General features: G+C 43.7%; 1 protein-coding gene across 12 annotated transcripts in view; it reads right to left on the bottom strand.

Moving 5' to 3' along the window:
• Window positions 1-22,327, bottom strand: part of CELF6 (CUGBP Elav-like family member 6) — a 660,136-nt gene that overhangs the window by 38,724 nt on the left and 599,085 nt on the right. For all 12 annotated transcript variants that reach the window (XM_030187745.1, XM_030187705.1, XM_030187697.1 and 9 more), the window contains 2 exons: window positions 8,502-8,645; window positions 826-970 (listed from right to left, as the gene is read on the bottom strand). In XM_030187745.1, coding sequence (XP_030043605.1) covers window positions 826-970; window positions 8,502-8,645 — 289 coding nt within the window. The remainder of the gene's footprint in view (window positions 1-825; window positions 971-8,501; window positions 8,646-22,327) is intronic.

Here is a 22,327-nt window from a genome sequence, read left to right as displayed (position 1 = left end):
CTGACTCTGACTTCTGCTAGCTGCCAGCCTGAACCTGTAAGCTTGAACCTGACTGACTTCTGCTAGTCACCGCCTGGACCTGTAAGCCTGAATCTTACTCTGACTTCTGCTACCTGCCTGCCTGAACCTGTTAACCTGAACATGATTCTGACTTCTGCTAGCCGCCTGCCTGAACCTGTAAGCCTGTACCTGACTCTGACTTCTGTTAGCTGCCTGCTTGAACCCATAGGCCTGAACCTGACTTCGACTTCTGCTAGCTGCCTGCCTAAATCTGTAAGCCTAAACCTGACTCTGAGTTCTGCTAGCCACCTGTCTGAACCGGTAGCCTGAATCTGACATTGCCTTCTGCTAATTGCTGGCCTGTACCTGTTCCTCAGCTGCCTGGAGTGAAGGGGAATGGAACGCTGGAGGCTGGCTGACATCATGAGATGTTATGAACCCAGGCAGCCAGACAGTGATGGAACGTTGGAGGTGCAAATTATTATATAGGATATTGAGAGGTCATTGTTGATTCTATACAACCTAAGTCCAGTTACAAGTCTATGATTAGTTCTACACAGCCTCCAAGGCAGACTTGAGCGTAACTGCCTTGCCACATAAAGTTGGTTGAATTACACGTGGCCTCCAAGATCAACTCAGCACTTTCTTTTTCATAACAAGTAAAATAGAAATGTACAATTTAGTCCAGTCTTTTGAGTAGCTCTCAATCAGCAAACTTCTTTTTTTCACGTATTTTCTAAAGTCATACTCTACACACTGGTCGCCCCTTCTTTTACTTTCACGTTATTTCAATGTACTTTATAATGATTAAAGAATGACTGTTACCTGATGAGGGTGTCATGGGTGCAGCTACCAGTCCACTAACATTGAAGGCTGCCATCTGCTGCATCTGCGCTGCTGCAATTGCAGCCATAGGATTCAGGCAAGTGCCTTGCGCTGCAGCCATTAGTGCTGCCTGCTGCTGCATTATCTTAAGTAAAAGAAGAAGAAAGAAATGGAAGAAATAAAAGATGAGAAAGATAAAGAAAAAAAAGAAGAAAATGAATAAAACATGGAGGAAAATATAAAGCAAACAAAATTAGAAAGAACTCATTATTTTATTTATGAATCACTTCAGGGTCATTTATGTTTGGAGATGTTTATAGCTGTATCTTACTGTGGTACGCTGGAGCACTTTATATCAGCCTTATGGTAGAGAGAGCTCCAAAAGGCAGTGAGCTCACAGGAACACTAGGAACTCGAGTAGGAAATGAGTAAGAGCTCACTGGAAAGAGAAAGATAATCAAATACCTGTGCCCTGTTAGATAGCCTTTTAGTGATCTCAAGGAAAAGGCCAGACTGGCAGCAGTTGAGCAAAGGAGAGGAGCTTGGGTCACAGGAACTCCAGCCAGAAGGGTAGATTTAGGAGACTTACCCTTATGTGGAGAATGTGAAAGTAAAGGTAGGAACTTAAGTATTGTTCTGAGTTTACTGTACATTTAAGAAAGGTGACAGTATTTTTGAGTTTTCATAAAATGCAATGTGCCAGTGACCAGGCTAGATAAGTTATATAGAAGTATTAGCCTGGTGTTTAACAATTAGCCTGTGCTGGGGAACAAACAGTCAGGCTGGGATAAGATACTAAAGTGTCATTGTAATTGTATTTGTTTTTAGAGTGTTACCAGGGAGTTGTTAGAGGGTTGGGCATTGCTGACCAGGCCACATGAAGTAATCCCCTACTTAGAAAAATGTTGTAGTACAGAGCTGGAAAAGGCACATAAGCTAAGAATTTGTTAGAGCCAAAAGCTGTAATTTGGAACAGAAAAAAGGTCTAGTTTGTGGGAAGTATTCTGGATTAAGTTGTGCAAGTGGCTATAAAAAGTGGCTGCATGTGAATTGCTGGCAAGAAATACATAGAGACTTCCCATTTAAAATTGTAAATGAAGTCTGTAAATAATTCATGATAAGGGAGTTTACTGCTGAGTTCTTGACTCAACGATATAACCTAGAGGGGGCATGTCATGATCACTGAACAACCTATAGTACATTAATTTCTGATTTCAAATGTGTTCTCTTGAGAGATACTTCTTGCATTCTCTTGCTCTCATCTGAGGAAGGGAGTGTTAGCTCGCAAAAGCTAGTCAAGAAATGCATTAAATTTGTTCAATGAAAAGGTATTACCTTAGATATTTTTGTTTGTTTTTATTTTTATTTATTAATCTTTACTTCAGTAGTGAATAAGAAAATGGTAAGATAGCACTCCACAGAATAGCTACAAATATACCAGGTTGATAAAACATGGGATTCATTTTCAAAGGATATTATACATTTACCGGAATCGGTTAAAGTATAACTTCTTTATCCACTGATTTTTCAGCCACTGTGGGGACAATTCTATAAGTGGGTGCCCCTGTTTAGGTGCTCCAATGTTGTATAGTGAGAACCTGTTCTATTACAATACCCAGATTCTATTATAGAATACTAGCATGACCTGGAACTGACACACCTACAATTTAGGCACCCACAATCACACCAGCCATTGGCTTGGCATAACTGCAGGTGCCTAAATGTGGCAAGTTACATGCATAAATGGGAGTCCCATCCATGTTCCAACCATGCTTCATTCACTTGTAGGCCCCTCTCTTGTATGCTATAGCCAGTGCTTTTTTTGTGCCGGTACGCAACGGTACGGCGTACCGGCACCTTTTTTTTTTTTGCTCCCCCCACCCCCCACCCGGTGAGTCCATGTCCCGCACGCAGTGCCAGCCCCCATTTCCGGCCGCTGCTGCTTCTCCTGTTGAGCAGCAGCGGCCGTTACACAAAGAAAAAGATTTTAAAATAAACTTCAAACCTGGCTGAAACGCGGCACCCCGGCACTGTAGACAGCCATTAGGCATTGGCTGTTGCCCCGCAGCCGCTCCTCCTCTTGCCTCTACGTCACTGCACTCTTCCGGGGTCTTCCTCCAGGGGCAGTGATGTAGAGGCAAGAGGAGGAGCGGCTGCGGGGCAACAGCCAATGCCTAATGGCTGTCCAAAGTGCCGGGGTGCTGCGTTTCAGCCAGGTTTCAATTTTTTTTTTAAATCTTCTTTTTCTTTGTGTAGCGGCCGCTGCTGCTCAACAGGAGAAGCAGCAGCGGCCAGAAATAGGGGCTGGTGCCGCGTGCGTCGTGACTTCGCGCCGTTCGTGGGAAACTTGGCAGGGAGAGGGAAACCAGCAGAGGGAAGGATTGGGGAGAGAGAGAAAGAGGGAAACCAACAGAGGGAAGGATTGGGAAGAGAGAGAGAGAGGGAAAACAACAGAGGGAAGGATTGGGGAGAGAGAGAAAGAGGGAAAACAACAGAGGGAAGGATTGGGGAGAGAGAGAAAGAGGGAAAACAACAGAGGGAAGGATTGGGGAGAGAGAGAAAGAGGGAAAACAACAGAGGGAAGGATTGGGGAGAGAGGGGAAACACAGATGGAAGGATTGGGGAGAGAGAGGGAAAAACAGATAGAAGGATTGGGGAGAGAAGGGAAACACAGATGGAAGGATTGGGGAGAGAGGGGAAAAACAGATGGAAGGATGGGGAGAGAGATGGAAAAGCAGATGGAAGTATTGGAGAGAGAGGGAAAACACAGATGGAAGGATTGAGTAGAGAGGGAAAAACAGATGGAAGGATGGGGAAAGAGAGAGGGAAAACAGATGGAAGGATGGGGAGAGAGAGGGAAAACAGATGGAAGGATGGGGAGAGAGAGAAGGAAAACAGATGGAAGGATGGGGAAAGAGAGAGGGGAAAACAAATGGAAGGATGGGGAGAGAGAGGGGGAAAACAGATGGAAGGATGGGGAAAGAGAGAGGGAAAACAGATGGAAGGATGGGGAAAGAGAGGGGGAAAACAGATGGAAGGATGGGGAGAGAGAGAGAGGGAAAAACAGATGGAAGGATGGGGCGAGAGAGAGGGAAAACAGAAGGATAGGGAGAGAAAGAAAGAAAGAGGGAAGACGCTGGATGGAAGAATGCAGAAAGAAATAGGGGAGACACTGGAAGGATGGGGAGAGAAAGCAGAGCTGCTGGATGGAAAAGGGGAATAGAGAAAGACTGGAGAATAAGAGGAAGGGGCATGGGGAGAACAAGGGTGAGGAAAAGATGAAAAGCCACAGGTAGATGAAGGAAATTAAAGAATGAATAGTAAGAATGAATTAAATCTGGACAGAGAGAGAGCCTGAAAAATATTGAAGAAAGCAAAGAAAAAGGAGACAAAAATGACAAATGGCACAGAAGAGTTAAGCGAAAACAAAGGAAAGGAGAATCACAGACTGGGACCAATATGGAAAGAAAAACAGTCACCAGCCAACAAAGGTAGAAAGAAATCATTTTATTTTCATTTTAGTGTTTGTAATATGTCCAATTTGAGAATTTACATTGGCTGTCTTATTTTGCACTGGGTATACTGGAGCTGTAAGAGCTTACAGAGATTATTTATAATGAAAAAAAATCACGTTATTTTTTTCTCCTATAGTGCTGTAATATTTTCAATGATGTCTGTTTATATGAGCCATGGCTGGTATAGGGGGTGTGGTTAATGTGGGTGTGGCTATCATAGGGGTGGAGCCATATGTGGTGACCCCGCCCATAATGAGTACCGGCACCTTTTTTTCTACAAAAAAAGCACTGGCTATAGCACATAGGTGCACCTTGCAAAATAACGCTTAAATTGTACTTATGCGTGTAAACAGGTGCACCTAGTTACAAAATTACCCTTTATATGGAAAGTGGTAGACTGAATAATGGTAAAAACTGCTCCACCAAAATCCATATAGTGAAGGAGCAGAGCAAGGGAGGCAATGAGAAATTACCTGTAAAGAGGCAATATTCAGCAAATGAACTGATAGTTAATACATCTGGATGCCCAAAGGAATATAATGGTCTTCTAATCATTTAGTGCACGCTAATCATTAGCACACACTAAATCCATTAGCGCACCTTAATAAAAAGACCCATAAGTTTAGGATTGCTTAATAGTAAATGAATAGTAGTGGTGTTAGTGACTACATTATGAAGGCAATTCTATAACAGGAGGACCTAAAATTAGGTGCTAGAAGGGCACCTGGTAGTAACCTATTCTATAAAGGAAAATAGGCACCTACTTTCCCTTATAAAAGAACTGGGTGCTCCAGATGCCATAGAGCTGGTATAAGTGTTAGTGCCTGAAAATTGCAGATATGATGTAACGTACAGTGTTCTATAAGTTACGTGTCTAAGCTTCAGCCCTGCCTATGCTCCACCCAGGTGTACACCTCCCATGCAAATATGTGCTATGTAAGTTAGGGAGGTATTTACAGCATAACGCTTAGGTGGAACTTTGTTATTTAAGGGGCCCTTTTTACTAATGCGCGTAGGCGCCTACGTGCGTATAATGCATGCAAATTAGAACTAAATTTGACTCACATCCAAAATGCACAGCAGAAAATAATATCTATTTTCTACCAAGTGGAGCTAACCGGGCGGTAATCGTCAGTGTACGCACGCTGATGATTACTGCCCAGTTAACACTTTTAGACCTCACCGCTAAGTCAATGGGTGGTGGTAAGGTCTCAGACCCAAAATGGATGAGAGCTGATTTTTATTTTGCCGCATATCCATTTTCGGTCGAAAAAATGCCTTTTTTGCAGGCTCGCTGAAAAATAGACCTGTGCGGGTCCAATACACGCGCCTACACCAGCACAGGCCATTTTTTGGCACACCTTAGTAAAAGGGCCCCTTAATGCCTATGTGTGCATAAGTACACGTAAATGACATTATTCTAAATATTTATATGTGTAATGGGGAAATAAATATTGGCGTCTATGTTAGAGAATTGCCCCCTAAATGCATATTCCAAACTCTTGACTATAAGGGCACCAAGAAAGTGTCTATTTGGAGTCTATTCTATAAAGGAAAGTAGATACCTACTTTTCTTTATAGAATACTAGCGTAACAGATAAAGTAGGCACATATAATTTAGGTGTGATCACTTACATCAGTCATCGAGCTAGCATAAATGCTTGCACCTATATTGCTAATAAAAAATAAACATATAAATTAAAGGGTCAATATTCAAAGGACCCAATACTCAGACCGCGGGAGGGAGTCTGGCTAACCTTCATGGTGGGCGGGCTTCCCAGATATTCAATGCCGGGCCATTTCTGGAGACCAGCATTGAATATCCAGGTGTTTTTTGGCCAGTTTACATTTAACCAACCAAGCTGATATTCAGCATGGCCGGTTAAGTTTAAACCGGCCAAAAGATATTCCTGCTATTTTGGCTGCCAAACTTAGCTGGTGATGTGCTGAATATTAGTGGATAGCTGATTATATCGCATGATATAACCAGTTATCCGCTAAGTGCTAATTGGCAATATTCAGCAGGAGATAACCGGCGATCTCCCGCTGAATATTGTCGGATAGCCAGTTAAGTTCCATTTAAATATTGGGGGGAAAGTGATTTAATTGCCCAGAAATGGCTCCTGGCTACTAAAAATGTCTGGGTTAGCGTTGAACTAAAAACCAGCTATTTTGGGGGCGTTCCGGAGGGAAGAGTCAGCGCTTGGCCAGTTAAATGCCAGTATTCAGCATTTAACCGGTCAAGTTAACTGCATAAATAGGACCGTAGAAAAGTCAGTCCTATCTTTATGTGATGCGCCATAGCTGGTTAAGGGCTGAATATCGTACTTAACCAGTTATGATTTAGCTAGCTCCAGAAACCCAGAAATTCAATGCCAGAGCTCGGATACGACTCAGCATTGAATTTCCAGGTATAATACCAGCAGCAGTCAACAAAATGCTGAATATTGACCCCTAAGTGTTCTATAATTTATGTGCATAACTGCGTACCCCACCCACACTCTGCCCACCTTTAATCTTCACACCATTCCCCCCAGTATTCAAAACCATTTAATCGGCCAGGAATGACACCTGGATGGTTAAATGGCACTTAGCCAGCTAGCCGCTGAATGTCTCCGGTTAGAGTTTAGCAGATAGACGGTTATATCGCACGATATAACCAGCTATATGCCAATTTTAGGTGCACTGCCAGCTAAGTTTGGTAGCCAAATTTGGCCACATAAACAGCAGGTCTATCTTTGGCTGCTTCCACCTTAACTGACCAGTGCTGAAAATCGGCTTGGCTGGTTAAGTTGGAAACAGCCAAAAATAAATCACATATTCAATGCCCATCACTGGAAATGGGCCGGCATTGAATATCTGGGCTCAGCGATGACCACAGGAGGCAGCCCTGCTCCCGTGATCTGAATATTGGAAATATCGTGCATGTGTATATGCCAGTACTCTGGTCATTTACGCTCATTCTTGACACCTAAATGTTGGTGCCCTCTTTACAGAATTACCCCCTATCCCCCAGATTCTATATAGTGTAACTAGAGTTGTGCATGCAAATCTAGGTGTATTCTGATTTGCACATGCAATTCAATTGGTTAACAAGCCAATCAGCATGGATAATTGAATGTTAACAAGCAATTATTGGCACTAATTGGCACAAATTAGAATTTACACTACTTGCTAAGCGTATTCTATAATGTAGTCCATGTAAATTCTATTGCGTGGATCCCAAAAGTGGGTGTGGCTATGGGAGAAGCATGGGCAGGTCGTGGGCATTCCTAAAATTTATGTGCAGTGTTATAGAATAACCTGATCCACGTCTAAAATTAGGTGTGGGCATTTACACCAGGTTTTCATTGGTGTAATTTGCTGCACCTAAATTCTAGTTGTGTGGATGCTGTTTATAGAATACACCTAAGCGTGTTTTCGATTGGCGCTGATTTTTTAGGCTCCATAAATAGAATCTAGCTCTATATGTATAGTGTCAATAAATATACATAATAATTTAATAATGTTGTTGCCACCGTTTAAAATATTACAATTGCCTTTGCTGCTGAAAATCCAGCTCAATAGTTTTAATAAGTAATTATTTAATTTAGCCTGAAAAATCTAACAATGCAACCATCATTTTTTATCAAATGCAGCCACACAGAGATAAGGAGGCTTGCTCTTGAATACATTTACACATGAATGCATTCAGACATTCGTGACTTCTTTATTCACTGATCAAATAAGTAGCTTGAGGGGTCCTTTTACAAAGGCGCGCTGAAAAATGGCTTGTGGTAGTGTAGGCGTGGGTTTTGGGTGCGCACCAATCCATTTTTCAGCGTGCCTGTAAAAAAGGCCTCTTTTTTCCCCAAAAATGGATGTGCGGCAAAATCAAAATTGCTGCGCATCCATTTTAGGTCTGAGACCTTACCACCAGCCATAGACCTAGCGGTAAAGAATTTGAGTGGTAACGACCTGTGCGCATCAGATGCCACTTGGCGCGTCTGCTATGCTTGCCAGAAAATAAAAAATATTTTTCAGACGCACGTAATGGATGCACGTCAAAATTGAAGTTACTGCAAGGGCCACGCGGTAACTGGGCAGTAACTTCAATTTGGCGTGCGCAGGGCACGTGTAGGCGCCAACGAGACTAAGTAAAAGGGGCCCTGAGTTTCTTACCGCTTGCGTATATGCTCCATAAGCGCCAAACTGTATTGTCATAGGGTTAAAGATACCCAGCTGGCCTGCCATCTGATGCATTCTCCTCAAAGTCCTCTCCTTGTCTGTGTCTGCAAACTTCACTACCAGACTGGATGAAGCCCCCTTTGGAAAAGAAAGGACAATTGAATAGCCCATAGAGATCTGAGGTGGTCTTTTGTAAGAACTAGCCTTGTTCTGCTGCACCATCACCAAAAAAACTCACCTCACAGCAAAATGATTGACAGCGAGAGTAAGATGCAAGATATGAAAAAAGGGATTACATGTCTGTTGGTAGAATAAGAGTCACCGGAGAAGGATAGTGTAAGGACAGATAAACAACAAGAGATAAGGATGGGGAAGTGCATGTGTTAACTGGAAGAAAACAAAAAAAGGCAAGATATAAAAGAGTGGAGAGATGTCAGTAAAAGAGGGAACAAATGAAAGCCAGAAACACAGTAATGATCAGGAAGCTTTTATACATTTAAATAAATTAAATGAAATAACTAGATGTTAGATTATGGACATAGCTTTAGAAAGACTTTCTGTGTATTTCTCAAATAATACTGTGGATACATGTATGAAAGTATGTATAGGTTTAATCCTGAATATTTTAAACCATTTTTAAATGTGTATCCCTGGGAGAAGAGTTTAAGGTTTATGTATATGCAAAGTATGGGCCCTGTTTACTAAAGCATGCTAGCATTTTTAGCATGCACTAACCATGTAGATGCCCATAGGAATATTATGGGCATCTAAACGGTTAGCACATGCTAATGTTTAGCACACGCTAAAAATACTAGCGCCTCTAGCACGGCATAGTAAACAAGGCCTTACACATGTAAATCTCAACAGACACACACATGTGGAGCAGCCATAAATAAACATGTGTGCCTTGCTCCACTAGTAAATACATGTGTAAGCAGCAGATTTACAAATACATAGATATATCCAATTATGCAACTGGTTCTAAAATTACCCTCTCTCTCTCTCAGACTTCCCAAATAAAGAAAAAAAATAGGGTCAAAGTCCATAATACAGCTTGTAAACAGTTCACAAAACAAGGACAATAAAAAGTGAAAGGAAAATAACAATTAGTAGATAACAAGGTTCATTTTACATAGAATGTTGGGATTGGAATTTAGAATCCAGTTCAGGACATGCTTAATTCTAGTGGCATTTTACAAAAGGCTCTGTCAAATTCAGAGCCTTCTGTAAAATATCTATAAGAACATGCAGGAGTGCACATGTATTTACCAGCACACACATCAGAAGCAGCTATTTTATAAATACATATATGGAACAAAAAATAAGTGGCATGAAGCTGGCAGCTTCCATGTGGAAATCACAGTTTCACAACATCCACATGAAAGTGGTGCAGCATTAATGTGTGTGATTCCATTTTGCAAACCTAGACATTTACGTGCTGTCAATTAAGTAGTGAGGTTGAAACTTCAATTTTGTTTTATTTTAAAGGCTCTAATAAACAACAAGGGATTAAGGAAAATTTCTCTCTTAATCCCTTGTGTGAGGCCCTGGCCAAAATGAGCACTTAAAATTTTTTTTTGTGAGCCTCTAAGCTGGTATAAAACCCAACAGGAAAACTTTTTTCCAATAAACACATATTCCCTTGTAAAATGAGGAATACAGGTATAGATTTCTGTCCCACCCAAGGCACATCCAAAGTACACAGCTACCATGCTGCCTTAAAATCTCTGTAAGGTGTGTTTTTCTGAAATAGCCATTTACACACATATGCAGTCTACACATCTAAATACTGTTATTTATATGTTGAAATATGTCTAAATAATCTCCAATATATCAGCCGCCAGTCAGCTATTAAATTTCTGCATATACCCGATTTCCCTGTACACCACATGAATAAGTGGTAGACTATACAACTGGAAGTAAAAAAAGACTCACTGACCACTGCTTTAGCAGGGAGAAAAGAATCAAGTGAGAATAGCCGTAGTCAGAGCAACCCTGGAGCCCAGCCGAGAGGAGATAAATGTGTGTCCTCCTTCTAGTTGGGAAGGCATTCTGGTGGGGTAGGAAGAGGTATCTGAGGCAAGGCCATAGCTAAGCTAGACACTCAATTTTGGGTGGGCTTGAGCCCAAAGTGGTTGGGCACAAGAATCACACCCCACCTCCCAGCATCTCTCCTTCCCCTCCCCCACAGGCATTTGGGTCCCTCTCAACTCCACCTCCACCTCATACCCCCTGTTCACATTGGTCCCAAACCTTTCCTTTGACCTGGTTATGCCTATGCAGAATTGCAGAAATAGGAAGTTGTACCAGAGGGAAGGCTTGGGGCTGGCACGAACAGCAGGTATGAGTTGCTGCTCGCTGCTGATGAAGAACTGAAACTTTTACAAGGTAAGAGGAGTTTGGGGGGGGGGGGGGGGGGGGAGGGTTGGGTGGAGAGATGCCCAAAATGTCTGTGGGGGAGGGAAAGGAAAGATATTGGAAATCTTCAGCTAGCAGGACCTGGGGAGCTCCGCCACCCACATCACAGATGCACCACTGTTAGGTGGGCCTGTGTCCACCCAGGCCCATCTTACTCAATTACATCAAAAAATGTTCCATGGGTGGGCCTGTGTCCACCCAGGCCCACCCATGGAACATTTTTTGATGTAATTGAGTAAGATGGGAGGGTGATGAAGGAATGTTGCCTCACTACGGGGGTCTTTTACTAAAGGTTAGCTCGAGTTATCTACAGCAGGGCCCATTTTATTCCTTTGGGCCCTGCTGCAAATAATTTGAGCTGAGCTTTAGTAAAAGACCCCCTACATTTTTGACTCTTGAAGATGGGAGGGAAGGGGGCTGAAAGCGCCATGGGCCACACATTGAATCTGGATTTAGTAGGTGAAAAAGGACTTATTTTTATGTTCTTTTATTGCTGCCTTAAGTTAACACAGATAATTATCTTGATAGTAGCACTGAAAACTTTTGTCTTTGCCCTAACTTTGCTCCCCAACAGTCCTGGCACTATCCTAATAGTACTTAATCATCCAGGAGTGGTTAGGCAAATGGCGTGGCAGTAGATTTCACGCTATGGCGGAGGAAAAAGCCTCTGTATCCCCGATCCAGAACACCTTTTCTTTAAATTCTGATTGTCAGGGGTGAGATCATCATCGGCTTAAAAAACCTCCTTTTATTATTTAAACCTGTCACTTTTATCTCGTATTATGACTCATACTCATTGATCAAGAAACAGCAAGCACTTATCTTCTAGTCCGATGGGGTCCCGTTTCGCCTTGTTTGGCTTTCTCAAGGATGTAGACCTCGTGCTTAACTGGTTTCTGTAATTACAGTATATTTGTGGGAGGTATTAGGTTATATAGGTTTCGGACCCAAATTTATAGGTTGGATGCAGAGTCTTTATGAGGCTCCGATTGCACGTATAAAAGTAAATGGTGGTTATTCCTCACCTTTTCCGATACAGAGGGGCATGAGACAGGGGTGCCCACTCTCTCCTTTGCTGTTTGCATTATCTATCGAACTGTTTGCTAGTAATGTGCGGGTATTAGGTGATATTAAGGGAATCCAGATTGGGGGTGGAGCTGATGACATTTTGTTCTACATTAAAGCACCCCAGTTGACACTGCCCATTATAACGCGGGAGCTCACTAGATTTTGGACACTCTCTGGGTTTAAAGTAAACAATGATAAATCTGAACTTATGGGAATTACTATCTCTGATGCAGAGGAAGTGGACCTGCAGCGGTCTTTTCCGTTTCGGAAGGTCGGTATCAGTTGTAGATCTTTGGGAATTCAGATTCCTAAGGATTTAACGAAATTGTATGCTCTGAATTACCCTCCATTGATTCAACAGCTACGGAGAGAGATGGAAGGGAGGCAAGAAGGGTGGCTTTCCTGGTGGGGTAGGATTTCTGCAGTGAAAATTAATCTTTTACCTAGACTATTATTTTTATTTCAGTCCTTACCTCTATTGGTGCCCAGAGTGGACCTTAGGCGACTGCAGTCGGATATTTCTGGATTTGTGTGGGGAAAGCGCACCCTACGATTAGCCAGAAGGGTGATGTGGGGCTCGGCAGACTTGGGAGGTAGAGGAATGCCCAACTTAGAGTGGTACTATTGGGCTGCACAATTGAAGTTTATCTTAGTTTGGAGGCAGGGAATCCAGTCATCTATTACTGTGTTAGAGTGACATTTTGTGGGGACCTAGTCACTGGATGCAGCTCTTTGGGTTCCTCTCTCCCACCAGGAATAGGCACTTAACCTCCAACCCATTTTTGTCTCACTTACTCTCCTTATGGAGTAGGCTGAAAATTAAGTTGAGGGGTTCCCGAGCTCCATCTTCCTTTGCACACATTTCTCAAGAACCTGGTTCTCAGGTGGGCCTGAGACAGGTAACATTCACTAACTGGGCTCATAAAGGATTGATTAGATTCCGTGATCTTCTAGATGGGGGTGAAATGAGATCTTTTGCGGAGCTGCGTGAGGAGTACGGGCTGCCTTCCTCGGACTTTTTTCCTTATTTACAAGTTAAGCATTATCACTCTAGTAGGGGGTGGCTGAAGACAGACCCAGATGAGTGTGAACATTTGGAGAATTTATGGGCTTCTATGGGGAAAGTCAGGAGGGTCATTACTCTCTTTTACTGATTTATTAGAAGTGATGAGTTCATTAAGTTTCCATATATGAGAGCATGGGAGGAAGACCTGGGGTGTGAATTCAGTGTGTGTGAATGGAAAGCAATATATCTGGAAGTCAAGAGAGCTTCTATCTGTGTTTTGATTAAAGAAAATTCATTCAAAGTTTTATCTAGATGGTACTACACACCGGTACGGATTAAGAAAATGTTTCCTGGGGCCACATACACCTGTTGGAGATGTGGCACAGACACTGCCTCCTTTTTCCACATCTGGTGGACATGTGGTCAAATTCAGGGGTATTGGCAGGGAATTACTCAATCTATGGCTACCATTTTGGAGGCTGTAAAATGTGTGTCTCTGTGATCCTAAATTGTGCCTGCTTGGGTGGGGGAATTGGAGAGGATTGAAATGGCAAAAAAGTCTTAAGCGGCCTTGTTTTGCCACAGCTAAGACACTTCTAGTGACTCATTAGAAGCAGAGTGGTGGTCCTACTATTGCCACTGGGTTGGTAAAAGTTCGCTTGTTAGGGGAACTGGATTGATGGATCGTCCATTGGGGAAATTTGACCCTGATGTGGATGAATGAACTCATCTGAATCGTTTATTGAGTATGGTTTAAAGGGGTAAAGGGAAATGGGAGGGTCTAGGGGGTGGGGATAGAGAGAGTTGGGGGGGGGGGCTGGGAACTGTGGGTGGGGGGAGTCATGTTTGCTTAACACTGAGTTTGTTCTGAAGAGGGATTTTGAAATGATGTCAACTGTTCAATATCTTTGTACTGATGTAACTTTTGTAAAACTTTAATAAATATTTATTAATAAAAAAAACAAAAGAATGTATTATATTTGCAATTATTGAAATGGTAATAACAACTTGTGATGAGCTAAATATTTTTTATTCTGAATAAGAATAAGGCTTTTAAAATTGTTAAAGACTATTTAAAATATTAAAACTTCCTTTAAAAATGTACACATTCAAATATAACTAGTTAAAATGTTGAAATGAAGATGGCCGCATGTACCTGAAGTGCAGCAGACTTCACTTTTCTTCTGTTTCGAGATGCCTAAACGTTGGGGAAAGGCAGCTGCTCGAGCCTTCCAGCTGCCTGAACCCACTATAGGTGCAATGGACCAACATTTATGAAGTCAAGGGCTGGAGCAGAGGTTGGGTGCGGTCCCAGTGGAGTCGCCGGCTCTAACAGGGGGAATGGCGGTGTCTCCATGGCTAGAGGTGTCTTTGAGCCCCGACAGAAGAGCTTCTCCCCTGCAGCCATGAGGATCGAGTTCTCCCCTTCTAGAGCCAGTGATACCTTTAGCAGGAGATTTGCAGGGTACTGCCGTGAGTGAGGCTCATTTACTCCAAGGGGAGACTGAAGGAGATAAATTGGAAGTTAGTCCTCAAATGAACAACATTGCAGCGTCTAAAATGGGGGACCGAAGAATGCCTGAAATTGGACTGATAAGTGAATCTTTTGAATCTGTGGGTGTCACAATTCCTGAATTTCTCCAAAAGAAGCCATCTGAGGTAACATTGTACTCTTTATGGCATTTAATTTCAGACCTAGATAAAACTCTTTTTCCACAAACTGGTGTTCTTACACAGAAGCTCTCTAAAGTAGAGAAGAGAGTTGATAAAACTGAAACAAAGGAGTTACTCTCTTGAGTAAATTTTATTTTTGTTACATTTGTACCCTGTGCTTTCCCACTCATGGCAGGCTCTATGCAGCAGGCAATGGAGGGTTAAGTGATTTGCCCAGAGTCACAAGGAGCTGCCTGTGCCAGGAATTGAACTCAGTTCCTCAGGTCCAAAGTCCACTACCCTAACCACTAGGCCACTCCACTCAAATTGATAAAGATCTTTCTACTGTTCAACATTTACAGACTACTAATACTACTAATAAACATTTCTAAAGCGCTACTAGGGTTATGCAGCACTGTACAATTCAAACATAGAAGGACAGTCCCTGCTCAAAGAGCTTACAATCTAAAAGACAAGAGAACAATCTAAAGACAAGTGAACAATCTAGAGGACGAGTGAACAGTTAATCTGATAGGGTGGATGGATTGTGGCATTTAGGCGCCGAAGGCAGCATTGAAGAGGTGAGTTTTAAGCAGAGATTTGAAGATGGGTAGGGAGGGGGCATGGCGTATGGGTAAAGGAAGATTGTTCCAGGCATAGGGTGAGGCAAGGCAGAATGCGCGGAGCCTGGAGTTGGCAGTGGTGGAGAAGGGTACAGAGAGAACGGCTTTGTCCTGTGAGCGAAGGTTGCGGGCGGGAACATAGGGGGAGATGAGGGTGGAGAGGTAGTGAGGAGCCGCAGACTGAGTGCATTTGTAGGTAAGGAGGAGGAGCTTGAATTGTATGCGATATCTGATCGGAAGCCAATGAAGTGATTTAAGGAGAGGGGTGATATGAGTATATCGGTTTTGGCGGAATATAAGACGTGCAGCAGCGTTCTGAACGGATTGAAGGGGGGATAGATGGCCGAGTGGGAGGCCGGTGAGGAGTAAGTTGCAGTAATCAAGGCGAGAGGTAATGAGAGCATGGACGAGAGTTCTGGTGGTATGCTCGGAGAGGAAAGGGCGAATTTTGCTGATGTTGAAGAGGAAGAAGCGACAGGTCTTGGCAGTCTGTTGGATATGCGCAGAGAAGGAGAGGGAGGAGTCGAAGATGACTCCGAGGTTGCGGGCAGATGGGACGGGGAGGATGAGGGTGTTATCAACAGAGATAGAGAGTGGAGGAAGAGGAGAAGTGGGTTTAGGAGGAAAGACAAGGAGCTTGGTCTTGGACATGTTCAGCTTCAGGTGGCGGTTGGACATCCATGCTGCAATGTCAGATAAACAGGCCGATACCTTGGCCTGAGTCTCCGCGGAGATGTCAGGTGTGGAGAGGTATAGCTGGGTGTCATCAGCATAAAGATGATACTGAAAACCATGAGACGAGATCAGCGAGCCCAGGGAAGAGGTGTAGATTGAGAAGGACAGATCCCTGGGGAACTCCAACAGATAGTGGGATGGGAGTGGAGAAAGATTCATGGGAGTGTACCCTGAAGGTGCGGTGGGAGAGATAAGAGGAGAACCAGGAGAGGACAGGGCCTTGGAACCCAAAAGAGGACAGCGTGGCAAGAAGTAAATCATGATTGACAGTGTCAAACGCGGCGGAAAGATCGAGGAGGATGAGGATGGAGTAGTGACCTCTGGATTTGGCCAGGAGCAGGTCATTGCAAACTTTAGAGAGTGCCGTTTCAGTCGAGTGCAGAGGGCGAAAACCGGATTGAAGTGGATCGAGGATGGCATGAGAGGAGAGAAAATCAAGGCAGCGGCTATGAACAGCGCGCTCAAGTATTTTGGAAAGGAAGGGTAAAAGAGAGATGGGGCGGTAGTTGGAGGGGAAGACCTCATTGGTTAAAGATTTGACTAACTTAAGAATTAAATGTGAGACTTTTGAAAACTTTGCAAGGAGTAATAACCTCCGCTTTTTGAACTTTCCAAAGGTTCCTACAGTTAGGCCCCTGGAAATGTTGAAATGATATATGAAAGACATTTGGGGCTTAATGGATGACAAGTTTCCTCCTTTTTCACAAGTTTGCTATCTGCCGAGGAAAACTCTGGAACACCAACAAGAACTTTTGGACGTTTCCGCAATATTAGAAACTTCTGATTCAGAAATAGCCACCGCGGTGACATTGGTTGCCACGGTGACATTATCTCCTGATAAACAATGGTTACCAAGGATGTTCTTTAAAAACAGAGAGAAATTATTCCTAGGTTTTAAGATTCAATTATTTCGTGATGTATCATGAGATACCCAGTATAGATGTAAGGAGTTTCTTTTGCTGAAACCTGGGGTTTTACAAATAGGTGGAACTTTTTTTCTAAGATACCCATGTAAATGTATTATTAGATATAAAGATGTAAAATATGTTTTCTTTGAATCATCTCACTTGTCAGCATTTTTGGCAACTAAGAGAACAGCAGGAGAATGAATAGGCTCTTCATAAAGTAAATATCTAGCTCATGTACTTCTGGTAAAATATGCCTTTAATTTTTGCCTATTTTTCCTTCTTTACTAAGTCTTGGATCCAATATTGTGGAGTTGAGTGTAATTATATGTTCCTTTTCTATTTGTAAAATATTATGTTACCTTTAGATACACTTTTCTGTACAAGTGAAATTGCTTGGATTTAATTTGTTAAAGTTTCATAAATAAAAAAATGTTGAAATGTTTCTTTAAATTCCAACTTAAGATAAAAATTCAGCTGAATTTGTACATTAAAGTTCTTTCCCTTATATATTCCTATATGAAATACCAGTTATGTCTCAGATACGGATCGTTCTGCTCAAATACTTTAACTCAACAATTGCACAGCATCTGTATCAGATAAGTATAAAATCTTTACAGTGTTCCTCTCTTCATTGTTCCTCTAAATTTTCATTTACCATCAGTGTGAACATTAGAGAATTAATTCTTTTCTTAATTTTTAATATTTCTGCAGATATTGGAGAAGTGTTCCAGTTAGCTTAAAACTCACTCAGGGAAGGAGAAATTAGAATTTCCTTTCCATTAGTCCTTCCCACAATTCCAGAACCTGTGGGATAGTTGTGTCCATCAATCATCAACCGAGCATGCCACAATGTTCACCCTGTAGTGATTGGCAACCAGCCGGAACAGCGCAGAAAAACAACTCCCTAATGCTGAACACTAATGAGATGCAAATATAGATGCACTCTTAGTGTTCAGCATTAGGGAGTTTGGTGGGAGGGCTGTGCTTGGCGCATACACAGAGGAGTTGGCTCCTGTGCGCATGCGCCTGGCAAAACCTGAACATGAAGCACAAATTGGCGTCTGTTTTCTGTGGCCTAAATGCAGCGGCGTACCAAGGGCGGGGCGGTGGGGGCAGTCCGCCCCAGGTGTACGCCGCTGGAGGGGTGCAGAGAGCAGCTGCGTGCCTGTTGGCTCCGCTGGCTCCCTGCTCCTTCTGCTCCGGAACAGGTTACTTCCTGCTCAGGGGCAGAGGGAGCAGGGAGCCAGCGGAGCCGAGAGCCGTGCGGCTGCTCCCAGCAACCAAGAATGCACCTGGGGGGGGGGGGGGTTAATGCGCCGGGGATGTGTGTGTCATTGCGCCGGGGGTGGGTGGGTGTGTGTGTGGGTGTCGTGCTGCACCCCGGGGGGGGGGGGGGGGGGTTTGCATGCGCATCGGCGATTTGTCCCGGGTGGCAGCCGACCTCGGATTGTCACTGCCTAAATGTAAGTGTTTTAAATATTTTTTAGCTTGAACACTTATATTTAAATGCAGGAAACAGAGGCTAATGTGTGCTTTCACTTTTGGGTCTGCTGTGACTTGTGCATATTCGTTTCTCACTACCAGTGCTTAAGGGCTTGCACAGGCTTCCTTCTGCTTTCAGAAGCAATCAAAACTGGCAGATTTTGAAGAAAGAATTATAAGAAATCCTCTCTTCCAACACCGTGCTATGACCTGGTGATATTTTTTGCAGTGGTATGGCAGTTTTGTTTTGAGCTCTCTTTTCTTAGCATTGGGGTGGAATACAAAATGACTTCATTTTCAGGAGCTTGACTACATTAGCATTCTACTTGCGCTGTTTGTCTGCGCACTCATTTGTTCCCATGCGCCGGGCCTCTGAACATTCTGTGCAGGTAAATGTGGGCGCTTATCTGGCACTAATAGCTTCTAGCACCTGCTATTACTTTTAAGCATTGGGGCTTTGGTATCTAGTCCAGCTCCTCATAAACACAACCTTAAACAACTCACTAACGTAACACTAACCAGATGAGCAAACATGAGTGGACCTCTCTCATGTCTGGCAAACTTGTAGAGAACAAGAGATATGCAGGAAACACCATGCAAGGAGAAAGTCGTTATTTGGCCCATTACTTTGCACTGACTAAACATCTCTGAAACCTTGGGTGGGCCTCTGGAAGGACTAATGGAAAGAAAATGATCAGGTAAGACCTAATTTTTCCTTCCATTACATTACATAGCTTCCCACTATTCCAGAACCTGTGAGATGTTCAGAAGCAATCTCTAGAGTGAGTGGGATCCTGGTGCCACCCTGTAGTGATTTGGAAAGGTATGCAGCATCAACTACATCACTGCCTTGCAAATATCCACCAGAGACAGTAAGGTAGTCTACACCCAGAATGTTGCTATATGCCTTGTAGAATGAGTCCACAAGGTCTGAGAAGCCTGCTTCCCCGCTAGCAAATAAGCTGATGTGATAGTCTCCTTCAGCCATCTAGCAACTGTGGGTTTAGAAGCCATGATGCCAAGCTTCTGTTTACAAAAAACCTCAGTCTGTCTGATTTGCAACGCTCATTTGTGACTTCCAGATAACTAATGAGGACTCTACAAACATTGAGAAGCTTCAAGAAAGAATACTAAGCCTCTTCTTCCTCTCTTTGAAAGGACAGAAGCTCCACAGATTGCTTGAGATGAAATGCTGATACTACTTTTGGAAGAAAGAAAGGAACCATGACCAGGGAGACCCCCGCCTCCAAAAAGCAAAGAAAGAAATCCCAACAAGAGAGGGCTTGAAGCTCCAAAACCCTACATGCTGATGCAACAGCCACTAAGAATGCTGTCTTTAGCATAAGATCTTTCAAGGAGGCCTCCTAGAGTGGCTCAGAAGGAGACTTCTGCAGAGCCTGAAGGAATAAATTAAGATTCCACTCTGGACACAGTGTATGAAAAGGATGACACAAATGGCCCACTCCCACAAGAATCAAACAATATCTGGGTGGACCGCAAGAGACATCTTCTGTAGTTAGGCCCTAAAATAGGCCAAAGCCTCAACCTGAACTTTTAGAGAACCCAACGCCAATCCTTTCTGAAGATCTGCCTGGAGAAATGCTAGGATGTGCGCAATTTGAGCAGAGAAAGGGGAAAGTCCGAGGTCAAAACACCAGTCCTCAAATGTTCTCCACACCTTCACATATGCTATAGATTTAGAGTGTTTCTGAGCTTGAAGAAAGATAGCAATGACCAAATCAGAATAACCTTTTTAGCTCAGCCAAGCCCTTTCAATGGCCAAGCTGTAAGACCAAAGAGGCATGAATCCTCCATGAGCAAGGGAAGATGGACAAGATCCTCATCCAGCAGTCAAATCAGGTCCACGTACCACAGCCTCCATGGCCAATCTGGGGCTACAAGAATTATTCAAACCCAGTGCAGTATGATTCTTTTCAACGTGCTGTAGACCATGGGCTGAGGAGGAAAGACATACAGTAGATGTGTCTCTGGCCAGGGTTGCAGTAAGGTATCAATCCCAATCGAGCCCGGTTCTTTCCAATGGTTGAAGAACTTGGGCACTTTGGCATTCCATTTTGTCGTCATCAAGTCCAGAAGTGGAGAACCACATTGGTCCACTATCAGCCTGGCTGGATAGTTCCCATTCTCCCTGGTCCAAGGAGTGTCTGCTGAGAAAGCTCGTCTCCATATTCAAGGATCCTGCAAGCAGCAAAGATTTTTCTCCACCCAATTCATGAGGGAGGCCACTTCCACCACCATTGCATGGCTGCAGGTCCCACCTTGCTTATTGATATAAGCTAACACCGTTGCATTGTTGGAGAAAACTCGGACCGGGGCCCCCACTATAAAGGAAGCGAAGTCATGCAAGGCATTCTGCACTGCCCTGAGCTCCAAGCTATTTATTAACCATTGCGACTCCTGTTCCATCCGGTTTGGATTTGTAATGAACTCCCCAAACCAACTTGCTGGCATCTGTTGTCACCACCTTCCATTGTGTTATCAGAAAGGGGGCTCCAATGGTCAAATTCCTGGGTGACAACCACCAATGCAACCTTTATCTGGCAACCATAGTCCGAGAAAGATGAAGGTCGTACTTCTGTGACACCAGAGACTAGTGGCTGGGAAGAGACTCCTGTAAAGACTGCATATGAGCCCTTGCCCAAGGCACCACTTCCATCACTGTTCTCATTGACCCCAGAACCTGGACGTAGTCCCAGACCCTGGCCTGCCACAACTAAGGAGAAGATTAATCGAACCAGCTTCAATCTCTTGCATTCCTTGCTGCAGCTTCAATGTCTTGCATTCCTTGCTGTTTTGAATAGAACATCCATATACTCCAGTGGCTGTGATGGAGTTAGCCTGCTCTCAAAATTGATCACCCAACCCAATGGCTGCAGAAGACAGACAACTGTCTGTCACCGCCATACTGTCTGAATAGAATGTTGCATGAATGAGCCAGTCATCGAGATGCGGATGAACTCTCATTCCCTGGCACCGAAGGAAGGCCGCCACCACCACGATAACCTTGGAAAATGTTCTTGGTGCCGTGCGAGACTGAAGGGCAAAGCCCTGAGCTGAAAGTGATAGCCCAGTACTGCAAAATGTAGATACCTATGATGCAGTGGCCATATGGGTATGTGCAAGTACACATCGTGGAGATCGAGGGAAGTGAGAAATTCTGCTTGAACCCAGGCTATGACTGCTCTTAGCTTTTCGATGAGAAAGTGGGACACTTGGAGGCAGCGGCTTAGACCTTTGAGATCTAAGACCAGATGGAAGTTGTCTTTCTTCCTTGGGATAATGAAGTATCTGCCTTGTCCCTGTTCGGCCTGGGGAACTGGAACAATGACCTGGAGTGCCAGCAAAGAATCTATGGTGGCCTGAAGTGCCTTGATTCCCTTTCAACAAAGAGACTACAAGAAGAGAGGAGTAATCAGGTAGCAGAACTCCAAGTTGTAACCTTCTGTAAGAATATCTAGAACCCACTGCTCTGATGTGATTTTGGTCAACTTGTCCTGAAACTCCTGAAGACATCTTCCCACTGGAGAAAAAGAAGAGTAGGCCAGCTTTGCATCATTGCAAAGCTCAGGAGGCATTGGGCACCCTAGCTGACTGAGAGGAAGACTTACTGCCCGCACAGACTGGCGAGCCTGCAAGCAGGGCTTCTGACCATATTGCTGATGACCAGGCTGGTACCACCTGCTATCTTGGAATCAAGATCGAAAGCCCCTTGAAATCGGACGACCAGAGGCTTTCAGCTTATCCTCTGGCAACCGCTGCAGCTTAGTTTCCCCCAGTTCTTTCACCAAGTTACTGAGATCTTGTCCAAATAGTCACTTGCCCTGAAAGGGTACTTTAACTTTGACACTGCATCTGCTGCCCAATGCTGCAGCCAGAGCTGCCAATGTGCTGTGATAGCCAAAGACA

This window comes from Microcaecilia unicolor, chromosome 1 (genome assembly GCF_901765095.1).
Source record: "Microcaecilia unicolor chromosome 1, aMicUni1.1, whole genome shotgun sequence".
Taxonomy (NCBI): Eukaryota; Metazoa; Chordata; class Amphibia; order Gymnophiona; family Siphonopidae; genus Microcaecilia; species Microcaecilia unicolor.
The sequence above is the reverse complement of the archived record's forward strand: the minus strand, read 5'-3'. Positions and strand labels throughout refer to the sequence as shown.